At 44.8% G+C, this 22,037-nt stretch overlaps 3 protein-coding genes across 3 annotated transcripts; 1 reads left to right on the top strand and 2 right to left on the bottom strand.

Moving 5' to 3' along the window:
• Nucleotides 1–345: 345 nt before the first annotated feature.
• LOC132904043 (uncharacterized) lies at nt 346–8,904 on the bottom strand. Its single transcript, XM_060953971.1, has 3 exons — nt 8,593–8,904; nt 643–1,208; nt 346–369 (listed from the first exon to the last, which is right to left on the bottom strand). Exons 1-3 carry the CDS (start codon nt 8,621–8,623, stop codon nt 346–348), a joined length of 621 nt encoding a protein of 206 aa, XP_060809954.1. The 5' UTR covers nt 8,624–8,904.
• Nucleotides 8,905–11,945: 3,041 nt separating this feature from the next.
• Nucleotides 11,946–13,483, top strand: LOC132904042 (proline-rich protein 36-like). The gene is made up of 2 exons (XM_060953970.1): nt 11,946–12,560; nt 12,674–13,483. Exons 1-2 carry the CDS (start codon nt 11,946–11,948, stop codon nt 13,481–13,483), a joined length of 1,425 nt encoding a protein of 474 aa, XP_060809953.1.
• A 5,041-nt stretch (nt 13,484–18,524) lies between these two features.
• Nucleotides 18,525–19,321, bottom strand: LOC132904041 (uncharacterized). Its single transcript, XM_060953969.1, has 2 exons — nt 18,899–19,321; nt 18,525–18,530 (listed from the first exon to the last, which is right to left on the bottom strand). The coding sequence occupies exons 1-2, from the start codon at nt 19,319–19,321 to the stop codon at nt 18,525–18,527; spliced, it is 429 nt and encodes a 142-aa protein (XP_060809952.1).
• Nucleotides 19,322–22,037: the final 2,716 nt, after the last annotated feature.

Raw genomic sequence — 22,037 nt, 5'->3', positions numbered from 1 at the left:
TATCTGATCATACAGCTCAAATTATTCATATCCCGGTTAGTAAAATTAATAAATTAAGTTATTGGTACGTTAAAAAACGAGTTTTATCTCTGGAACACTTATGTATTTTTAAAAAATACATTAAAGATTTCCCATTTTCAGGCATTTATAACACTGATGATCCAAATATTGCTTTTGATTTTTTTCTAGAAAATTTCCGAATGTTGTATAATCTCTGTTTTCCTTTTAAACGTATTACTTTAAGAAATAAAAAGAAATTAAAGTGGATCTCTAAAGGTATAAAAACTTGTTGTAGGAAAAAAAGACTACTTTTGTGGAAATATAGAAAATCGCCATCAGAAGAAACTAAACAGACATTATCAAATTATTCTAAAAAATTGAATAAAATTATAAATTTAACTCAAAAATCTCAAAATTCACATTATATCACCAAAGCACAAAATAAGTCAAAAGCAACTTGGCAAATTATAAATGACAGAAATAAAAGTAATGAATATATTACAAAAATCGAAAAAAATGGAGAAGTAATTTCAGACCCAAAAACAATTGCAAATGCTTTTAATACACATTTTATTGATACATACATACATACATACATACATAAACTCACGCCTCTTTCCCGGAGGGGTAGGCAGAGACTACCTCTTTCCACTTGCCACGATCCCTGCATACTTCCTTTGCTTCATCCACATTCATAACTCTCTTCATGCAAGCTCGGCGGTTTCGGGCACTTTTGACCTGACCCTTCACCAGGACGTCCTTAATTTGATCAAGATATGTTCGTCTAGGTCTTCCCACCCCGACCTTTCCCTCCACACTCTCCTTGTATATCTGCTTAGTCAACCTGTTTTCATTCATCCTCTCCACATGACCGAACCATCTCAACATACCCTTTTCTATTCCTGTAACTACATCTTCTTTCACATCACAACATTCCCTTATCACGCTGTTCCTTATCCGGTCACTCAATTTCACACCCAACATACTCCTTAACGCTCTCATTTCCACTGCATTTATTCTGCTTTCGTGCTTCTTTTGCCATACCCAACTTTCACTCCCATACATTAATGTCGGGACCAACACGCCCCTGTGCACAGCCAGTCGAGCCTTTTTGGATAGTTTCTGACTGCTCATAAAGGCATGCAAAGCTCCATTCACCATGTTCCCCGCGTTCACTCTCCTTTCAATATCACTATCACACTTGCCATCTGATGTAAACTTTGATCCTAGATATACAAACTCTTTCACTTGCTCAACTTTTTCTCCTCCAATCAAAATATTACATGCTGTCATTTCTTTCTCCATTTCAAAAACCAGTGTTTTAGTTTTACTTACGTTCACTTTCATTCCTTTCTCTTTTAAAGCTTCATGCATACAGTTTACCATCTCCTGTAACTCCTCCGCTGATGACGCCAGTATAACCTGATCGTCGGCATAGAGCAGACATTTGACGAGTAATTCATTCATCCTTAATCCACTTTCAGACTCTTTCAAATCTGTCAAACAAATCTGTCAAACAACTATCCATAAATAGGTTGAACAGCCACGGTGATGCAACACATCCCTGCCTAACACCTTTCTCAATCTTAAACCACTCAGTGTGTGATTGATGATTTTTCTATTTTATTGATAAAATAGAAAAATCATCAAACATGTTAAGTGACAGAGTGGATTTACCGTTACAGCCACAAACTATGTTTCTGATGCCTATTAAAATAGAAAAATCATCAAACATGTTAAGTGATAGAGTGGATTTACCGTTACAGCCACAAACTATGTTTCTGATGCCTATACTGACTGAGGATGTTGTTAAAATTATAAAATCACTTAAAAATAAAACTAGCACAGGTTATGATAATATTTCTACAAAAGTTATAAAATTTGTTTCTGATAATATATCGGGGCATTTATGTCATTTAATAAATTTGTGCATCACTGCTGGAATCTACCCAAATAGCTTGAAAACTACGGTTATAAAACCACTACATAAAAAAGGAGACAAGAAAGACATGTCTAATTTTAGACCAATAGCTTTGGGTTCAATTTTCACAAAAATTTTTGAAAAGTATTTATTTGAATCTATTTTTAATTACTTGACAAAATATAATATTTTATGTGACGAACAACAGGGATTTAGGAAAAATAGAACAATTAATATGGCAATTTATGATTTATTTGACATTGTTACGAGAAACGTAGATAATAAGACACCCGTGTGTGCACTGTATACAGATATGACACAAGCATTTGATTATGTCAATCACAAAAGATTATTGAATAAAATGAGTATTTATGGTATTAGAGGAAATGTGTTAAATTTAATTGAATCATACCTTCTTAGGAGGAGTCAATATGTAGAAGTAAATAGTTTATGTTCAAAATCAAAGAATGAAGAGGTTCACAGATCTGAATCTAGAATAAATAGATTCGGAGTACCTCAAGGAAGCGTACTGGGGCCACTGCTGTTTCTAATTTATATCAATGATCTTCCAAAATATATACGACATAAAATGGTTTTATTTGCTGACGACAGTACGGCCATAATCAAATGTGACAATACGAATGTGACATAAATAAAGTTTTAAATGATATTATAATGTGGTTAGACTCAAACAATTTAAAAATTAATTTGCAAAAAACTAAATTAATGCAGTTTCATCAAAGAAAATTACCACCTAATCTGAATATAAATTATTTTAAATTATCTGAGTATAATTAAATTAACATGGTCCTCTCACACTGAGCAAGTATGCAAAAAACTTTATAAAGCAGTATATGCTTTGTTCAAATTGTCAAAAAAAGTAAACATTGAAGTGGTATTAACTGCTTACCATGGTTTAGTTACACCTCATTTACGATACGGCGTTATTTTTTGGGATAACTCGAGTGGTAATGACAAAGTTTTTAAGGCACAAAAAAGGTGTTTAAGATCGATGTGCAATTTGCAAAGTACAGACAGTTGTGTACCGATATTTAAATCACTGAAATTATTGACATTTCCATGTATTTTTATATTAGAATTATGTATTTTTGTGAAATTGAATTCGAATTTATTTAAAAAACTTTCCGACATTAGGATGAGGGTAGATCACATCAGACCCCAATACAAGGTAACTGGTGGATTTAAAACTGCCATGATGAATAAAAATGTTATCGGAATGGCTCCCATAATTTTTAATAAAATACCCGACAACATTAAAATTCTCGATTTTGTGACATTTAAAAATAAATTGAAATCATTTTTGACAGACAGATGCTATTATAATATAGATGACTTTCTAAATGACGATTTAAAGGACTGGAATTAGCCACTTTGACGAATTACTTTGGGATATATTTGTATGTGTTTTTTTTTTTCTTTTTTTATGGTTTGGAAGCAATTCGTTTTTTTTTGTTTTTTTAATTTAGAGACTAAGTACCTTAATTATTGTACGTCTATTATAGACAGGCCACAGTGACACCTTACATGTTTATCATTTTTATATCTTTTATACCTGTGTACCACAATAAATATTTTTTTTTAAACAAGTCTATCCCTTAGTCGGCTTTTACGACATCCGTGGGAAAGAGATGGAGTGGTCCTTTTCTTTTTTGTAATGGTGCCGGGAACCACACGGCATAAGAAAATAGAAAAATAAGTTATGATAAAAAATGTAACCCAATAGACTATAAGTTAGGTGATTTAGTACTAATTAAAAAGCAAGGTAGAGAAAAATTAGACCCAATGTATACAGGACCTTACCCAGTAATTAAATGTGACAATACAAATAACGATATTAAAATGAATAATAAAACTTACACTGTACACAGAAATAACCCAAAACCTTATCATAAAGGCTAGTTTAACAAAAAATTGTAATAATAAATATTCACTGTCACAGACTCAGAAGCTCATTAAACTCTTCTTCAAATGTTTTTCCGCCCACTTGACCCACTCTGGTGGTATTCTGATACCCGCTGGGAGATCGCTCCACAGTAGCGCACAATTCCAGTCCAGGATGCAAGGAAAACTTCAGCTCGGACAATAATTGTATAGAGTGTTCCTCAGTGAGTCCGTCCAATGGACACAGTAGTGGATGTCCCATAGGCGCGTCGAAACACGCCTTATAAGACACGTTATTATTTTCATTTAATCATTTATTTATTCCTTGAATATGTTCACAATATACAAAGGTCTCAAGTATTCAAGCACAGTTTCTGTTAACACACATTCTACCTTTGAAGGCGTCGGAATAATGGACATATATGTATCTTAACTAAGCAGTGTATATAGGCTCTGTCTAATTAGTATCATTTTACCATTATAATGTCAAATAATAATATTAATAAAAAAATAAAAAATAATTAATCTGAGAAAAATTCAGTTAAATTCATTAAATGTCAAATTAAATATGATACAGTCAATGAAATACTTCCAAATGTCATAAAAATAAAATATCATTGCTACATTTATTACATAATTTTATCATTTAAAAATTCCTCCAATGAATAATAATACATACATTCAGTCAGAAAAGTATCGGGAATGGATTATTTATTTATGGTTCCAAATTCAAATTTTTGTTTTTTTTGTTGTTGTTAGATTGGCACAACTGTTTTCCATTTTGGCGCGGAGTTTGAGTTGCATCTGTTGTTTACATTAAATACAGTGCTATTTTTAGTTATATCATATCTAGTGTGTATTGCTAATTTCATAATGGATAAAAACATCGAACAAAGAGTTTGTCTTAAATTTTGCATTGCCAATGGAATATCGTGTTCGGAGTCACTGAAAATGTTACAGAAGGCTTACGGTGAATCGACTTTATCAAAAACTCGTGCTTATGAGTGGTACAAAGCGTTCAAAAGCGGTCGAGATGTGATGGAAGATTTGCCTCGTTCTGGTAGGCCATCAACGTCTGCAACTGAAGTTAACATCGCAAAAGTGAAGGAAATAGTGACTGAAAATCCTCATTCAACTTTGAGAGAGATAGCCACCGAACTTTCTGTATCTCACAAGTAGATCTGTACCATTTTAACTAATAATTTGGGTATGAAACATGTTGCCGCTCGGCTAGTCCCAAAAGACCTGAATTTTTTTCAAAAACTCAATCGCATGAGAGTCTCTGAGGACATGCTAGAACGAGTCAATTCCGACCCAACATTCATGAAACGCATTGTTACTGGTGACGAGACGTGGGTTTACGAGTTTGACATGCAAACTAGTCAACAAGCTTCGGAGTGGCGCCTTCCAACTGAACCGAAACCGAAAAAACCACGCCAAAGTCGTTCAAAAGTCAAAGTCATGTTGACTGTTTTCTTTGACTATCGCGGTGTTGTGCACTCGGAATTCTTGCCGGAAGGTCAAACGGTAAATAAGGAATATTATTTGAGTGTTATGCGGCGTTTAAGAGAGCAAATCCGACGAAAAAGGCCAGATTTGTGAAAAGAAAATTCTTGGATTTTGCACCATGATAATGCACCTTCGCACAAGGCCATCATTGTGAACGAATTTTTAACCAAACACTCAACAAATACCATCGAGCAACCACCATATTCACCAGATATGGCTCCAGCCGACTTTTTTCTTTTTCCTAAACTCAAATTACCACTTCGTGGCACCCGTTTTCAATCGGTAGAAGACATAAAAGAGAATTCGCGGCGAGAACTGACCTCAATTACGGAAACAGCGTTTAAAAAATGTTTTGATGATTGGATTATTCGTTGACGTAAGTGCATCGTTTCTAAAGGAGCATATTTTGAAGGTGATAAAATAAATTTGGATGAATAACAAACAGTTTGTGTATTATTGATCTTTTCCTGCTACTTTCTTGACAGAGTAGTACATAAAATCACGCCTCTTTCCCGGAGGGGTAGGCAGAGACTACCTCTTTCCACTTGCCACGATCTCTGCATATTTCTTTCGCTTCATCCACATTCATAACTCTCTTCATGCAAGCTCGGCGGTTTCGGGTACTTTTGACCTGACCCTTTACCAGGACGTCCTTAATTTGATCAAGATACGTTCGTCTAGGTCTTCCCACTCCGACCTTTCCCTCCACACCCTCCATGTATATCTGCTTAGTCAAGCTGTTTTCATTCATCCTCTCCACATGACCGAACCATCTCAACATACCCTTTTCTATTCCTGTAACTACATCTTCTTTCACATCACAACATTCTCTTATCACGCTGTTCCTTATCCGGTCACTCAATTTCTCACCCAACATACTCCTTAACGCTCTCATTTCTACTGCATTTATTCTGCTTTCGTGCTTCTTTCGCCATACCCAACTTTCACTCCTATACATTAATGTCGGGACCAACACGCCCCTATGCACAGCCAGTCGAGCCTTTTTGGATAGTTTCTGACTACTCATAAAGTCATGCAAAGCTCCATTCACCATGTTCCCCGCGTTCACTCTCCTTTCAATATCACTATCACACTTGCCATCTGATGTAAACTTTGATCCTAGATATACAAACTCTTTCACTTGCTCAACTTTTTCTCCTCCAATCAAAATATTACATGCTGTCATTTCTTTCTCCATTTCAAAAACCAGTGTTTTAGTTTTACTTATGTTCACTTTCATTCCTTTCTCTTTTAAAGCTTCATGCATACAGTTTACCATCTCCTGTATCTCCTCCGCTGATGACGCCAGTATAACCTGATCGTCAGCATTGAGCAGACATTTGACGAGTAAATCATTCATCCTTAATCCACTTTCAGACTTTTTCAAATCTGTCAAACAACTATCCATAAATAGGTTGAACAGCCACGCTGACGCAACACATCCTTGCCTAACGCCTTTCTCAATCTTAAACCACTCAGTGTGCGCTCCGTTTATCCTGACACAAGCACTCGAATCCTCATATAAAGATTTCAGCGCTCGTATTAAGAGACTGCTCACCCCATGCATAGAAAGTGCATGCATGCATCAACTCTGTCATAGGCCTTTTCCAAATCCACGAATATGCAATAGACTTTTTGACTCTTAGCCAAAAACTTTTCGGCTATGCACCGCAAAGAAAAGACCTGATCAGTACATCCCATTCCCTTTCGAAATCCCGCTTGAGCATCCCATATTTTGTCATCAGTTTCATTCCTGACTCTATTAATCAATACCTTAGCATACAATTTGCTGACGACGCTAAGCAGGCTTATACCACGATAATTTTTGCAGTCCAGTTGTGACCCTTTTCCTTTGTAAAGTGGCACGATAACAGCCTTACACCAATCTTTTGGTACTCGGCCGCTTCTCCAACACAAATTGAAAAGGCACTACAACCGTCTAGCTACGACGCCTTTTCCTGCTTTTAGCATCTCGACCGACACTCTATCATACCCAGCGGCCTTACCCGCTTTCATACTCTTAAGTGCTTCCACACTTTCGAACATTTCAATTTCGCCTTCCATCTCATTCTCTTTTTCTTCGCTTTAGCAGAACTCTTTCTTATTTTCTTCCTTTTTTTCAAATAAACCCTCAAAATAGTCCTTCCATATCTTTAGCACACATTCTTCTCCTTTCACAACGCTACCATCCTGGTATCTGATCCTAGTCAGCTCTCTGGTTATAGTTTTTCCTCGGGCTGACCTTACGGTTTTCCAGAATACTTTCAGATTTGACCGAAAGTCTTCTGATAGCCTTTTATCAAATTCCTCTTTATACTCTTCTTTCTTTCTAATCACAGCTTTCTTAACCAAATCTTTCATTTTCTTATATTCCTTACGTGCTTCATTCACATCTTCATCTATAACCTTTTGCATTCTTAAGTTAGCTTTTGCTGCTAACAAATCCAGCCATGCTTTCTTCTTTAATCGCACAAGTTCTTGCACATCTTTACTCATCCACGCATTTTTGTGATTTTTCCCTTTCCTTCTTCTACTTTCACCACACACTTCAACAGCTACTTTCACAATTCTTTCTTTACATTCCTTCCATCCATCTTCAATATCGCTCCTCTCATCTAAATCTTCAAATGAATGAATAATAACATTTTTCAATTAATTTTTTTTGTAATCTAGCCTTGAATTGTTTAATATTCTGATCTTTTATACTGTCGGGTAGATTATTGTATAGTTTTAGCCCCAACACATATATTGTTCGACTATATGACCCAAGGTTTGAATTACTCTGTGGAAGTATTTGTACTTTGTTGCGGGTAGCTCGTGGTCTCGTATTTACAATTTGTCTAAAATTATTAAGATTAATTTTTACATATAAGTGTCAGCAAATATTAATTCATACATACAATGTCAATAAATATTAAGACATAAATACCGCGTGCAATAAATGCCGTGTGGTTCCCGGCACCATTACAAAAGAATAGGACCACTCCATCTCTTTCCCACGGATGTCGTAAGAGCCGACTAAGGGATAGACTTGGGATTCCTCTTTAATGTAAATCCCTGCCAATCTAAGGTCTGCCGCGCCGATGGATGCATGGCTTGGGGCGAGCCTAGTCTCGAGCGTGCCACTTCCGCCATGGGGTTGGGCGACCCCCAGGTAATGGCTAGCCTTACCCTGGCATGCGGGGCTCTGCTGGGGCGGACAAAATTGTTCCCTTGCGTCTCGTGGGAATCGCATGGATGCAAATTTTTTAAAAGAGCACCTAAATGGCGGCGATGGTGTCCGCACCCCATCACGTCTCGTTCCCGGCGGGAGCGGTATGCGGTCTGCTGAAAGCCGCTTTGCGACGATGAATGTAAGAGGAGGAATGAAGGATAAGATTGAGGAAGTATGCCAGATGATGGATGAAAGACGTTTGGATGTGTTGTGCGTGAATGAAACGAAGCGGAAAGGATGCGACGCGACGCAGCACGGCCCTTACACGGCGTATTGGTCTGGAATTTCCAGTACCAGCCGAGGCTGTCAAGGGGTCGGTCTAATTCTTTCTGCACGAATGGCTGAGTGTGTGAATGAGTATGAGTGTGTCAGCCCTCGTCTTCTATGGATTAGGCTGAAAGTTGGAATCACTCGGATCTTCGTTCTAGGTGTTTATGCACCTTGGGATGTGGGTTCGAGGGGTACAACATCAGCAAAAAGCGAAAACGAGGAGTTCTGGAATAGTGTAAGAGAAGTATTGAAAGTTACCAAGCCAAATGAGAAGATTATTATGTTAGGTGATTTTAATGGATGGGTGGGTGTAAAGCGTGATGGATATGAGAAGGTGCTTGGTGCGTTTGGTGACGAAAAGGTGAATGATAATGGAAGAAGTGTATTAGAAATTTGTCTAGAGTGGGATCTTTTTGTGTCGAACTCAATGTTTCAACATAAAGAGATCCACACCTACACAAGAGTGGAAGGTATTTTAAAAAGTATGATAGACTTTGTGATTGTAGATGAAAGATTGAAGAACAAAGTGCTGGATACCCGTGCATATCGCGGTGCTGGCATTGACTCGGACCATTTACTGGTGATATCCCGGATAAGGGGTATCTTCAATCGCTGGCGGCACAGGGTAAGGGAGCAAACCAGCGCTTTGGAAAGAGTAAAAGTAGAAAATTTGCAAGATATGGATGTAGGTAAGAAGTATATTAATAGACTGAAGGATGAATTTGAAGATTTAGAGGAAATGAGCGATATTGAAGATGGATGGAAGGAATTTAAAGAAAGAATTGTGAAAGTAGCTGTTGAAGTGTGTGGTGTAAGTAGAAGAAGGAAAGGAAAAAATCACAAAAATGCGTGGATGAGTAAAGATGTGCAAGAACTTGTGCGATTAAAGAAGAAAGCATGGCTGGATTTGTTAGCAGCAAAAACTAACTTAAGAATGCAAGAGGTTATAGATGAAGATGTGAATGAAGCACGTAAGGAATATAAGAAAATGAAAGATTTGGTTAAGAAAGCTGTGATTAGAAAGAAAGAAGAGTATAAAGAGGATTTTGATAAAAGGCTATCAGAAGACTTTCAGTCAAATCTGAAAGTATTCTGGAAATCCGTAAGGTCAGCCCGAGGAAATACTATAACCAGAGAGCTGACTAGGATCAGATGCCAGGATGGTAGCGTTGTGAAAGGAGAAGAATGTGTACTAAAGATATGGAAGGACTATTTTGAAAGTTTATTTGAAAAAAGGAAGGAAATAAGAAAGATTTCTGCTATAGCGAAGAAAAAGAGAATGAGATGGAAGGCGAAATTGAAATGTTCGAAATTGTGGAAGCACTTAAGAGTATGAAAGCGGGAAAGGCTGCTGGGTGTGATAGAGTGTCGGTCGAGATGCTTAAAGCAGGAAAAGGCGTAGTAGCTAGTCAGTTGTACTGCCTTTTCAATTTGTGTTGGAGAAGCGGCCGAGTACCAAAAGATTGGTGTAAGGCTGTTATCGTGCCACTTTACAAAGGAAAAGGGTCACAGCTGGACTGCAAAAATTATCGTGGTATAAGCCTGCTTAGCGTCGTCGGCAAATTGTATGCTAAGGTATTGATTAATAGAGTCAGGAATGAAACTGATGACAAAATATGGGATGCTCAAGCGGGATTTCGAAAGGGAATGGGATGTACTGATCAGGTCTTTTCCTTGCGGTGCATAGCCGAAAAGTTTTTGGCCAAGAGTCAAAAAGTCTATTGCACATTCGTAGATCTGGAAAAGGCCTATGACAGAGTTGAGAGGAATGAATTGTGGTCAGCACTTTCTATGCATGGGGTGAGCAGTCTCTTAATACGAGCACTGAAATCCTTATATGAGGATTCGAGTGCTTGTGTCAGGATAAACGGAGCGCACACTGAGTGGTTTAAGATTGAGAAAGGCGTTAGGCAAGGATGTGTTGCGTCACCGTGGCTGTTCAACCTATTTATGGATAGCTGCTTGACAGATTTGAAAGAGTCTAAAAGTGGATTAAGGATGAATGAGTTACTCGTCAAATGTCTGCTCTATGCCGACGATCAGGTTATACTGGCGTCATCAGCGGAGGAGTTACAGGAGATGGTAAACTGTATGCATGAAGCTTTAAAAGAGAAAGGAATGAAAGTGAACGTAAGTAAAACTAAAACACTGGTTTTTGAAATGGAGAAAGAAATGACAGCATGTAATATTTTGATTGGAGGAGAAAGAGTGGAGCAAGTGAAAGAGTTTGTATATCTAGGATCAAAGTTTACATCAGATGGCAAGTATGATAGTGATATTGAAAGGAGAGTGAACGCGGGGAACATGGTGAATGGAGCTTTGCATGCCTTTATGAGCAGTCAGAAACTATCCAAAAAGGCTCGACTGGCTGTGCACAGGGGCGTGTTGGTCCCGACATTAATGTATGGGAGTGAAAGTTGGGTATGGCAAAAGAAGCATGAAAGCAGAATAAATGCAGTGGAAATGAGAGCGTTAAGGAGTATGATGGGTGTGAAATTGAGTGACAGGATAAGGAACAGCGTGATAAGGGAATGTTGTGATGTGAAAGAAGATGTAGTTACAGGAATAGAAAAGGGTATGTTAAGATGGTTCGGTCATGTGGAGAGGATGAATGAAAGCAGGTTGACTAAGCAGATATACAAGGAGAGTGTGGAGGGAAGGGTCGGAGTGGGAAGACCTAGACGAACGTATCTTGATCAAATTAAGGACGTCCTGGTAAAGGGTCAGGTCAAAAGTACCCGAAACCGCCGAGCTTGTATGAAGAGAGTTATGAATGTGGACGAAGCGAAAGAAGTATGCAGAGATCGTGGCAAGTGGAAAGAGGTAGTCTCTGCCTACCCCTCCGGGAAAGAGGCGTGATTTTATGTATGTATGTATGTACATAAATACCCACATTTTAACAAAATAGTTGAAGCAATGTCAGACTCATCTGTTCGTGCGCTATTGGTCGCGCGGTGGGAGCAACATCCCCACCCCTCTTCTATAAATAGCTGCGCACGATCAAGCGAGCCACATGAGGATCGTGCCAGCTGCCGTCGTGTGAACACTTCAACTGCGTACGAGCCCGCTATAAGAAAATTTGCGTTTTAGTGCTGTGTCATCCAACTTTATTTTAAAGTTCGGATTCGGATGACAAGTCCCCTGCGCCAACATAAAGGCGTAGGCGGGGATAGTCGCGCGCAAATCAAGAGAATCCCGGACCGCGAAGGCGAGTTTTCTCTTTCCCCCACTACCCGGCCTCCCACCAGCGGGTCTCACCGGGGAAGGGGGGAGGGGGGCTGCTCGCCCCGCGGCCCGACGGGCTGCGCACGGCAACTCCCCGCCCGCGCGTCTTTGGGCTCTGAAATAGAGCCCCAAAAATCTACTGAGGAGGGTGCGAGCTCCCGCCGCCCCTCACCTCACCCCGCCATCACCTGCGAATCTGCTACCAGCCGCCCGGACTCGCCACACGAGGACTATAAAACACCGGAGGCTGAAACATCTGAAGACCACGCCGTCGCCTTTTGGGCGGCGAGTAAAATGGGACAAAGGCGGCGCCCTCGAGATGACGAGCTGTCGCCTAAGGCAGGTGTGGAGCGAGATTATATCACGCTCCACAGCATTATACAATGCGGCCTCCTTAGCGCGGCGGCTCAGAGTTGGATGGCGCTATATTTCAGACTGCGAGACGCCGAACAATCGGGAAGCCACCCCGACGTCGAGGATGTCGGGATACTGAAGCAAGCCTGCGCGGGACGGGTGTCGGTGGGACTAACCATGCCCCCCACACCCGCCCCCCTCCCCTCTCTTCGAGCACCGCGTCAGCGACAGCGCGAGGAAGGGCCGGAATGCGAGACGCCTACGCCGAAGCGTCCTAGGAAGAGGTCGCACTCGTGGACCCCAAGCCCCCCGCACCCCTCGCACCCCTCGCACCCCTCGGACAAGACAACCGAAGAGCGGCGGGCTCCGGCACTCGTGCCGTCGAGCCCCCCACCGCGCCCCCGCGTTCGTCTGCGGGCGACACCACTCCGCCTGTCGCCCCCCCCCGCTCGGGTATCCCGTTACCCCAGCGGAGCCGTGACCCGCGTCTGAGGGCGAACCGCTCCCCCGCCCCCGCGCCGTCGCTGGCAGCTCCCGCGTGTGCTCCGCCGCGACTGGCTGCCTCCGCGTCGCCCGCCGCGCCGCCAACCGCGCCGCTTAACGCGCCGCTCGCCGCGCCGCCGGCCGCACCGCTCAACGCGCCGCTCACCGCCCCGTCGGCCGGGCCGCGCACCTTGCCGCCGACTGCGCCGCTCACCGCGCCGCCGACTGCGCCGCTCACCGCGCCGCTCGGCGCGCCGCTCAACGCGCCGCTCACCGTGCCGCCGGCCGCTACTCGCGCCGCACCGCCGTCCGCCGCGCGCGCCGCGCCGCCGACCGCACCGCTCACCGCGCCGCCGGCCGCCCTGTGCGCCGCGCCGCCTGCGGCTCCCTCCGCGTGGGGACAGCCGCGGCTGGTCGCCTCCTCACCGGCAACCGCGCCGCCTGCGGCTCCCCCCCGCGCGGAGTCTGACAATTGCACCCTCTGTCTGGGGCCGCTCCTACGCGGCTGCCAGTATAAGCGCGCCCAGCACCGCCGCCACCACAGCAGCACCCAGCACCACCGCTCCAGCACCCGCTGCCGCCTCTTCGAGGAACAATGGCGCTAACATAACAGCGCCCTCCTCCCAGGCCTCCCGGACGAAGTATCCGCCCATCGTAGTGGAGAGGCTCCCTGATTGGATGGTGCACTTTAGGGAGCTCACCACTAAGCTGGGACACCCGCCGTCAGCCCGCCCCTTCGGCGCAGGAGTGAGATTTTCGCCGAGGGACGACACCGAATACCGCGTCATCCAACGCTACCTCGACGCCATCGCGAGCCAGGACCAGAGAATCTCCTGGTTCTCTTACTCACTACCAGCAGAGAGGAGCTTAAAGGTCGCCATCAGAGGCCTCCCCCTGGAAACCCCCGAAGAGGCTGTAATGGAAGCCCTCACTGAAAAGGGCTATGAGGTCGAGTTCGTTAAGAACATCCGGGCCCGGGGTGGACGCCCCGGGTGCATCTTCTACGGCCTCATAAAGAAGACCACAGGATTCCAAGGTATATACCAGATTGACAAACTTCTCCTGATGCCAGGCGTCAAGATTGAGGCGTGGAGAGGGAAAAAGGGTCCGGCTCAATGCCATCGCTGCCAGCAGTTCCGGCACAGCAGTCACAACTGTCATCGCCCTCAAGCGTGCGTGCGTTGTGGGGAACCGCACGCCGCAAGTGACTGCCCGCGCCCCCTCGAAGTACCGGCCACCTGCGCCAATTGCGGAGGCCCGCACCCCGCCAACAACGCGGCGTGCCCGGTCTTCAAGCGGGAAGCGCGGCACAAGCGCGCCGGAACTGTGGCCCGCACGACGCCGGCCCTGGAGCCTACACCGACGGTCGAGGAAGCGGCGCCCGCTACACTCATGGCGCCAGCAAAAGAAAGGAAGAAAAAGAGGAGCGCCAAGAAGAAGCAGGCCACCCCCGACACAGTAAAATCGGGACAAGCACCAACCTCTTCACCGCCCAACACCGACGCAAGACAAGTGCAGCCCTCACCTGCACCAGCGCAGCCCGGGCAGGGCGCCACGGACACCACCACCATGCTGCTCCTCCTGGGCCAACAAATGCAGCAGATGGCGGAGATCCTCAGAGGGATGCAAGCACGGCCTCAAATTTAGTGCTCCCCTGAGGATCGTTCACTGGAATGCCTCAACGCTCGCGAGGAAGAAAAGACTGGTGGCCCACTTCCTTCGCGAGCAAAAAGTCGACGTCATGCTGGTCAGCGAAACCCATCTCAACAGGACCGACCCCTTTGTAAGTGTTTAGGTGGCTATCGAGTTATGAGTCATTTATAGGTAGTAAGTAAAACAACCGTGTTAGCTGAGTGAAGTTGAATGACTGAATTTTATTTCGTTAACTGTTCACCACAATAGTCCCCCCTTTTTTTTTTTTTTAAAACAAAAATATATACAAATGCAATACATACTGACAACAACAAAAAGAAACAAAAAATATATATATATAAATTGTCCGAATTTCACATTTTATTATTTATTACACTTTCACTATTTGCGTTTTTCACTTTTCGCTGTCATTCTTATACGTTCTGGGGTCCGTGTGTTCCATTGTTACAGCACTGTCTGGGTACCATTGGTATCGGGGCTTGAGTCTGGACTTGTCTGTTATCGATGTGCCTGAACACTTTGTTGTAGAACCTCCCTCTGCACCTCTTGTATAGATACCACAACACAATGACGGCGACGACGATGAAGAGTCCGCCAATCGCGATGTCGGTGTTTGTTGCGCTGTTGGTTCCACCTGACCCGGCGGCTGTTTGGGCCACCACGATTTCTTCCTTGCCACCCCAATTGCCCATATTTCCGAAGATCGCAATTTTTGGGACGATAACTTGAATGGTGTGTGAAATGCGTGAAAAAAATTGTTTCGTTATGACGCTACAATTAATCATGTAATACTTATTTGCTCATTCGTTTTTGCTGACTGTGATCTATAGCAAATCGTATGACTGGGCGTATGATGCGGCCTGACCTCGTTCTGGTTACCTTGTCTTCGCTATTTTCCGCTGATTTATCAGTTTCGTTGTGCCTCTGGTCACTTTTTAAGTGCTCTAAAGGTTCATTCACCTTTTCTTCGACAAAAATATATGCAGGTTTTAATCTGTCTATAGATACTGTTGAAGTTTTCTTCGGTAATTGAATTATGAAATATTTTTCGTTTTTCTCTATGACTTTGTATGGGCCTTCATAAGGTGGTGTGAGCGGTTTCCTCACAGCATCCGTTCTAACGTAGACATATTCACAGTTTTTCATATCGGGGTGAACAAATGTTCTGTGGGTGGTGTTGTGGTGATTTTCATTGAAAGGGCTTATCTTTGCCATCGAATCCTGTAGGGACTGTGTAAACGTTTCTGGCGATGAAATTTGAGTTTTAGGGTTCATGAATGTTCCAGGAAGTCGTATGTTAGTTCCGTATAGCATTTGTGCCGGGCTAATATTTTCTTTCAACCGTAAGGCTGCTCGTAATCCTAAAAGTACTAAAGGTAGTTCTTTTGACCAGTTTGTCGTGTTTCCTCGCGCAACTAATGCGGTTTTCATCGACCTATGCCAACGCTCGACCAAACCGTTTGATTGTGGATGGTAACTAGTAGTCCTGATTTTTTTAATGCCGAGTAGTTTAGTCAAAACATTGAATAAATCTGACTCGAATTGTCGTCCTTGATCTGATGTTATTGCGTTTGGACATCCGAACCTTGCTATCCAGGTGTTGACAAAAACTTCCGCTACTGTCTTCGCCGTTATCTCTGCTACCGGTACAGCTTCTGGCCATCTTGTAGCCCTGTCTATCATTGAAACAATATATCTATTGCCGTTCGATTCCGGCAATGGTCCGACGATGTCTATGTGCACGTGATCTAAACGCGCTGTTGCCGAAAAACTTCCAATTGGCGATGAGTTGTGTCTATATATTTTACTTTTCTGGCATGATTCGCAAGCTCTCGCCCAATTTCCGATGTGTGTATTCATTCGTGGCCAAAAGTAATGTTGTGATACCATTTTCTTCGATAATCGCACTCCGGGGTGAGTGATGTTATGCATAGTGTCGAATACTTGTTTTCGAAGTGAATTCGGCACATATGGTCTCAATTGATTTTTAGAATTTTCACAATACAAGTATTTATTCCCGAATAAATGTATTTTCTTCCAATTAAGATTGCTTTTATGCAACAGCTGTTTGAGTTCGTAATCATTGTTTTGAGTATCTGCTATCTCACTCCAATCCACAGGTGAAGGACAATCTATTTGTTCGACTCGTGATAATGCATCGGCTACCGGGTTCAGGTTACCGGCGAGGTGACGTATGTCTGTTGTGAACTGTGCAATGAACTCGAGATGACGTAATCGCCTTGGGGATTCCTTTTTATTTACACCGTTTTGTTTAGTAGTGAAGGCATAACATAGTGGCTTGTGATCTGTGTATATTATTAGCTCTCTTCCTTCTACATAAGGTTGAAAATGTGTTATTGCCATGTAAATTGCCAGTAATTCGCGATCGTATGTACTGTACTTTGATTGAGTCTCGCTTAAACCTTTTGAAAAAAATGATAGCGGTTTCCAAATGTCATTTTCATATTGTTGGAGAACAGCGCCGACGCACGTTTGTGACGCATCTGTCATGAGCGATAGCGGGGAGTGTGTCGTCGGTGACGTCAATGTAACCGCGTCGCTTAGACTTGCTTTACATTGATCGAATGCTTCTAGTGCCTCCGGGGTCCATTGGATTTGTGTCTTGTCGTTTTTCTTGGACCGAACCAGATACTTGTTTAGTTGAGCTTGGTATTTAGCTGCTTGTGGTATGTTATTTCGGTAGAAATTGATCATACCTAAAAATCGACGTAATTCCTGCACGGTACTCGGAGTTGGATATTTATTTATTGCTTCGACCTTCTCAGGTAACGGCTTGATACCATCTTGCGTAATCAAATAGCCCAAAAATTCTACTTGCGACTGACCCAACACGCATTTGTCTCGATTTATTGCAATGCCATGTTCATCCAACCTTCTGAATACTTCGCGGAGGTGTTGTCGATGACTTTCAGTCGACGATGAAGCCACAAGTATATCGTCGATATATATGAAAATGAAGTCCAATCCCGCTAAAACTTGATTCAGGAATCTGACGAAGGTTTGTCCTGCGTTGCGTAAACCAAATGGCATTCTAGGGAACTCAAATAGGCCAAATGGCGTGATTACGGCGGTTTTTTCGACATCCTGAACTGGTATTTGATTGTAGGCTCTTTTTAAATCTATTTTAGAATATATGCTGGTTCCTGGTAATAGGTACGTGAAATCTAATACTCTCGGGATAGGGTATCTATCCGGTACCGTGATTGCGTTTAGTTTCCTATAATCGCCACAAAGCCGCAACTCGCCGTTTTTCTTCGTAGTGACGTGTAAGGGGCTGGCCCACGGGCTCTTGGAGGGTCTACATATACCAGTTTCTAACATCTGCTCAATTTCTTTTTTCACCCTTAAGTATTTATCAGCTGGTAATGGCCTGGATTTTGAGTAAACTGGGTGTCCATCGGTAATAATTTGATGAACAACGTTGTGTTTTGGTTGTGATAAAGCGTCGAGAGGTCTCAAAATACTTGGATAATCAACCAAAATGTCTTCATACTCTTCTGTTAATTTGATGGTCCGCAGTGTAGGCGTGCTTGACTTCATGAATTTTGCGTCCCTCTGAAGTCCAGTCGTGCCATCTATCAGGCGTTTGTTTCGAAGATCCACCAAAATATTATGTTTTTCTAAAAAATCGGCGCCTAATATTGGTTGCGTAATGTCAGCAACGATGAAAGTCCACCTGTACGGTCGTCTCATATTCAAATCTAGAGTCAGCGTTTTGTCACCATATGTTTGTATTACGGTGCCGTTTGCGGCGTATATTTTATATGTGTTATCAGTTTTCAGTTTATTCCCTCTTTTCGGGATTGCGGAGATGTTGGCACCTGTATCCACTAAAAAACGGTATCCACTTTTTCTGTCGATAACGCATAGGCGGTTTGATGGTGTAATAGCGCTGACGACCGCCTCTGTCAACGCTGTATTTAGTTTTCCGACGGCTTCTTCCAGTTGCATGGTTTTACACAGTTTCGGGCTCTATTTCTGTAACGCAGGTGATATTTACATAACCAATTGGGGCTATCGGGTGTTATTCTAGGTCTCGAACGGGATCTTGAGCGCTCCGAACTTCGGTTTCTATTGAAATTGCGACGTCCGTAGTTATTTTGAAATGAGTTTGACTTCAAGGCTGCTATCTCCATGGTTAACTTACTCATTTGATTTAATATTTCTATCATAAGTTGTGGTTGCCCGCTCGACACTTCCGATACTTCAGCTGACCTTCCTTCTAATATTTTATCTGCAATAATGGCAAGATTATCAAGTTTCTGATCTTGACTTACCATTAATACGGCTCGCACGTGATCAGGGAGTCTTGATAGCCATAGACTGTGTAGAGTCTTATCACTTACTTGACTATTGCGTGCTAATTCCCTCATACGCCTCAACAGGGAAGATGGTTTTTGGTCGCCTAACTCCATTTCACCGACCAACTTTTGAAATTGACGTTCTTCCGACTCTTCATAAACAGACAGCAATCTTTCCTTGACAGCCTCGTATTTCTTCTTTTCGGGAGGTGCCGTTATGATGTCGGTTATCTGCCTGACAACTTCTTTGCCAATTTTTGACAGCACCATAGCATACTTAGCTTCATCATCTTGCTTCTGAGGAGCCATTATCGCCTCGAACTGAGCAAACCAAACTCTGGGCATCTCGACCCAAAAATCTGGTATCTTTGACGATATGCCGAAGGCTGCAATTTCTGTGTTGACATTGCTGGTGCTCGGCGCTCCGCATCCAGGAGTTCCGGGGGTGCAATTTCCACTCGTATTCATGTTGCGCGATGGATATATGCCTCTTGGAACGAAGTCAGTGAGAGTCCCTTAAGGAAGGCTGACAGGTTGTGCAGTATAATTATCGTGACACGAAGATAACAAAGAAAATTAAATCACAAGTTAAAATCGCGGAACGTGTTACTATGTTACAAAACTAATCGGGGTCACCAATGTAAGTGTTTAGGTGGCTATCGAGTTATGAGTCATTTATAGGTAGTAAGTAAAACAACCGTGTTAGCTGAGTGAAGTTGAATGACTGAATTTTATTTCGTTAACTGTTCACCACACCTTCAATGTACCGGGGTACTTCACGTTCAGAAAGGACGAGACGACACCCACCACTGGAGCCGCTTATCGGGGACTCGCGGTGCTGGTGAAAAGGAGCGTCGTCCATCAGCTCATCCCCGTCGAGGAGTTTCAGTCCCTCTACGCCCTTGGAGTGCTGGTCTGCGTCGCCGGCCTAGAGCTCCGACTATTTGCCACCTACGCCCCGCCCAACTCAAAGGTCAACCCTGCGGAGCTTAGGAAGCTGCTGAGATCGGAGTCTCCAACCATCGTGGCCGGTTACCTTAACACCAAACACACCTACTGGAACTCCTCCAGGGACACCGCGGAAGGACGGCGTCTCCTGCAGGACGCCATAGACCACCACTACGACATCGCAGGCCCAGAAGAGCCCACTCACTACGACACACAGGGCGGCTGCGATGTCCTTGATGTGTTGGTCTACAAAGGACTCCCAGCACCGCCTCAACAGACGGTGCTCCCCGATCTGCCATCAGACCACCGGCCCGTCCTCGTCCTAGTCGACAGTGCCCCGGTCAGGGTCTCGCTGACCACATGCCGCCGCAAAACAAATTGGGAGGCATTCCAGGACGCCCTCCATGAAGATTTTCCCACCAGGCCGATTGCAACAGCCGCAGACGTTGAGGAGGCAGCCTCCGACATGACCAGCCGCATCCAGGAAGCCCTTATCTCCAACACCAGAGAACTCGCAGCCGGCGCGAAACCCGATCCGCTGCCGCCGGCTCTCAAAAACCTGGTGGAGGAGAAGCGCGCAGTTCGAAGACAATGGATGCGGACGAGATGCCCCCTCCTAAAAGCACGTCTCAATCGCCTGGTGGAAGACGTCAAAGACGCCATGAACGAGCACGCAGCCAAATCGTGGGAGAATCACCTGCTGACTGTGGGCGACGGCATCCCCTCTGTCCATCGCCTATGCCGTCAGCTCTCGCGAGAGCCCCAACCAACCAAGCCACTGTTGGGCCCTGACGGCCTCCCACGATTTCGTGCGAAAGACCGCGCGGACATCCTTGTGGACCACCTGGAGCGCCAGTTCACGCCGAACTCCGTGACCGACCAGGAGCACAACCGGAGGGTCACCGATCGAGTGCGGGAACTTCTCACACAGCCGCTCGAGCCGACGGAAGACCCGGTGGTCTTCTCTCCCGGCGAGGTGCAGCGAATGCTGCCGAAGCTGAAGCCAAGGAAAACCCCGGGCGCAGACCAAATCACCAATGAGGCGCTACGTCATCTCCCGCCACGAGCAATCGCGGCGATCACGCGCCTTTTTAATGGCATACTGCGCTCGGGTCACTTTCCTTCAACCTGGAAAAACGCAAAAACCATCATGCTGCCCAAGCCGGGAAAGGATCACCGAAGACCAAGCGGATTCCGGCCGATCGCGCTGCTGAGCAAGTTCTCGCAGCTCTTCGAGCGCCTGTTCCTCCGGCGACTGCTCCCATTCGTCGAGCCACGTCCGGAACAATTCGGGTTTCGGCCCGACCACTCCACGACGCTCCAGGTCGCAAGACTTCTCCACAAGATGTCCGAAAGCCACAACAAAAAGGAATGCGTGGCTGCCGTGTTCCTTGATATGGAAATGGCCTTCGACAGGGTATGGCACGAGGGGTTGCTGTACAAGCTGTCGGAGGCCAAAGTGCCCCCAAGAATGGTCACGGTCTTGGCCTCCTTCCTCACGGATCGCCGAGTCCATGTCGCAGTAGAAGACGCCGTCTCCTCCGTGCGCCCTGTGCGCGCCGGAGTCCCACAAGGAAGCTGTCTGTCCCCGGCCTGCTACGCCGCGTTCACCGACGACATCCCTGCCGTCGGCCAGGTGGAGCTAGCGCTGTACGCTGACGACGCAGCGTACTACGCGTCGTCTATCCGCCCGCTGTACGCCGCCAAGAGGCTGCAGCCCACACTCGAGGCTCTGCCGGGCTGGCTCTCCAAATGGAGGCTCTCGGTGAACGTCGGCAAGACACAAACTATCATGACGGGGACAAGACCCCACCCGCCTCCACTGCGACTGCTCGGCGAACCGGTGCCGTGGCGGCCACACGTCAAATATCTGGGAGTTACCATAGACCGGCGTCTCACGTTCAAGAAGCACGTGGGAGACGTCGTCGCGAAGACCAAGGCAGCCAGGGGGAAGCTCTACGCAGTCCTCTCCTCCAGCCTCCCCCTGAGGACGAAGCTCGGGATCTACCGAACATATGTCAGATCCCGCCTCACGTACGCGGCCCCGGCGTGGTACGCCTACTGCTCTGAGACCAACAGAAGAAGACTCAGAGCCCAGGAGAACCTCAGTCTCAGAGCAGTCGTCGGAGCCCCGCGCTACGTGAGGAACTCGACAATCCTCAGGGACTTGAAGTGGGAGGGCCTAGACGACTTTGTGGCCAGGCTGGCCACGAAGATGTTTGAGAGGGCGGACGCA

The sequence above is a fragment of the Amyelois transitella genome, chromosome W, assembly GCF_032362555.1.
Source record: "Amyelois transitella isolate CPQ chromosome W, ilAmyTran1.1, whole genome shotgun sequence".
In the NCBI taxonomy this organism is placed as follows: domain Eukaryota; kingdom Metazoa; phylum Arthropoda; class Insecta; order Lepidoptera; family Pyralidae; genus Amyelois; species Amyelois transitella.
Note: the sequence above shows the minus strand (reverse complement) of the source record. Positions and strands in the feature narration are given on the sequence as shown.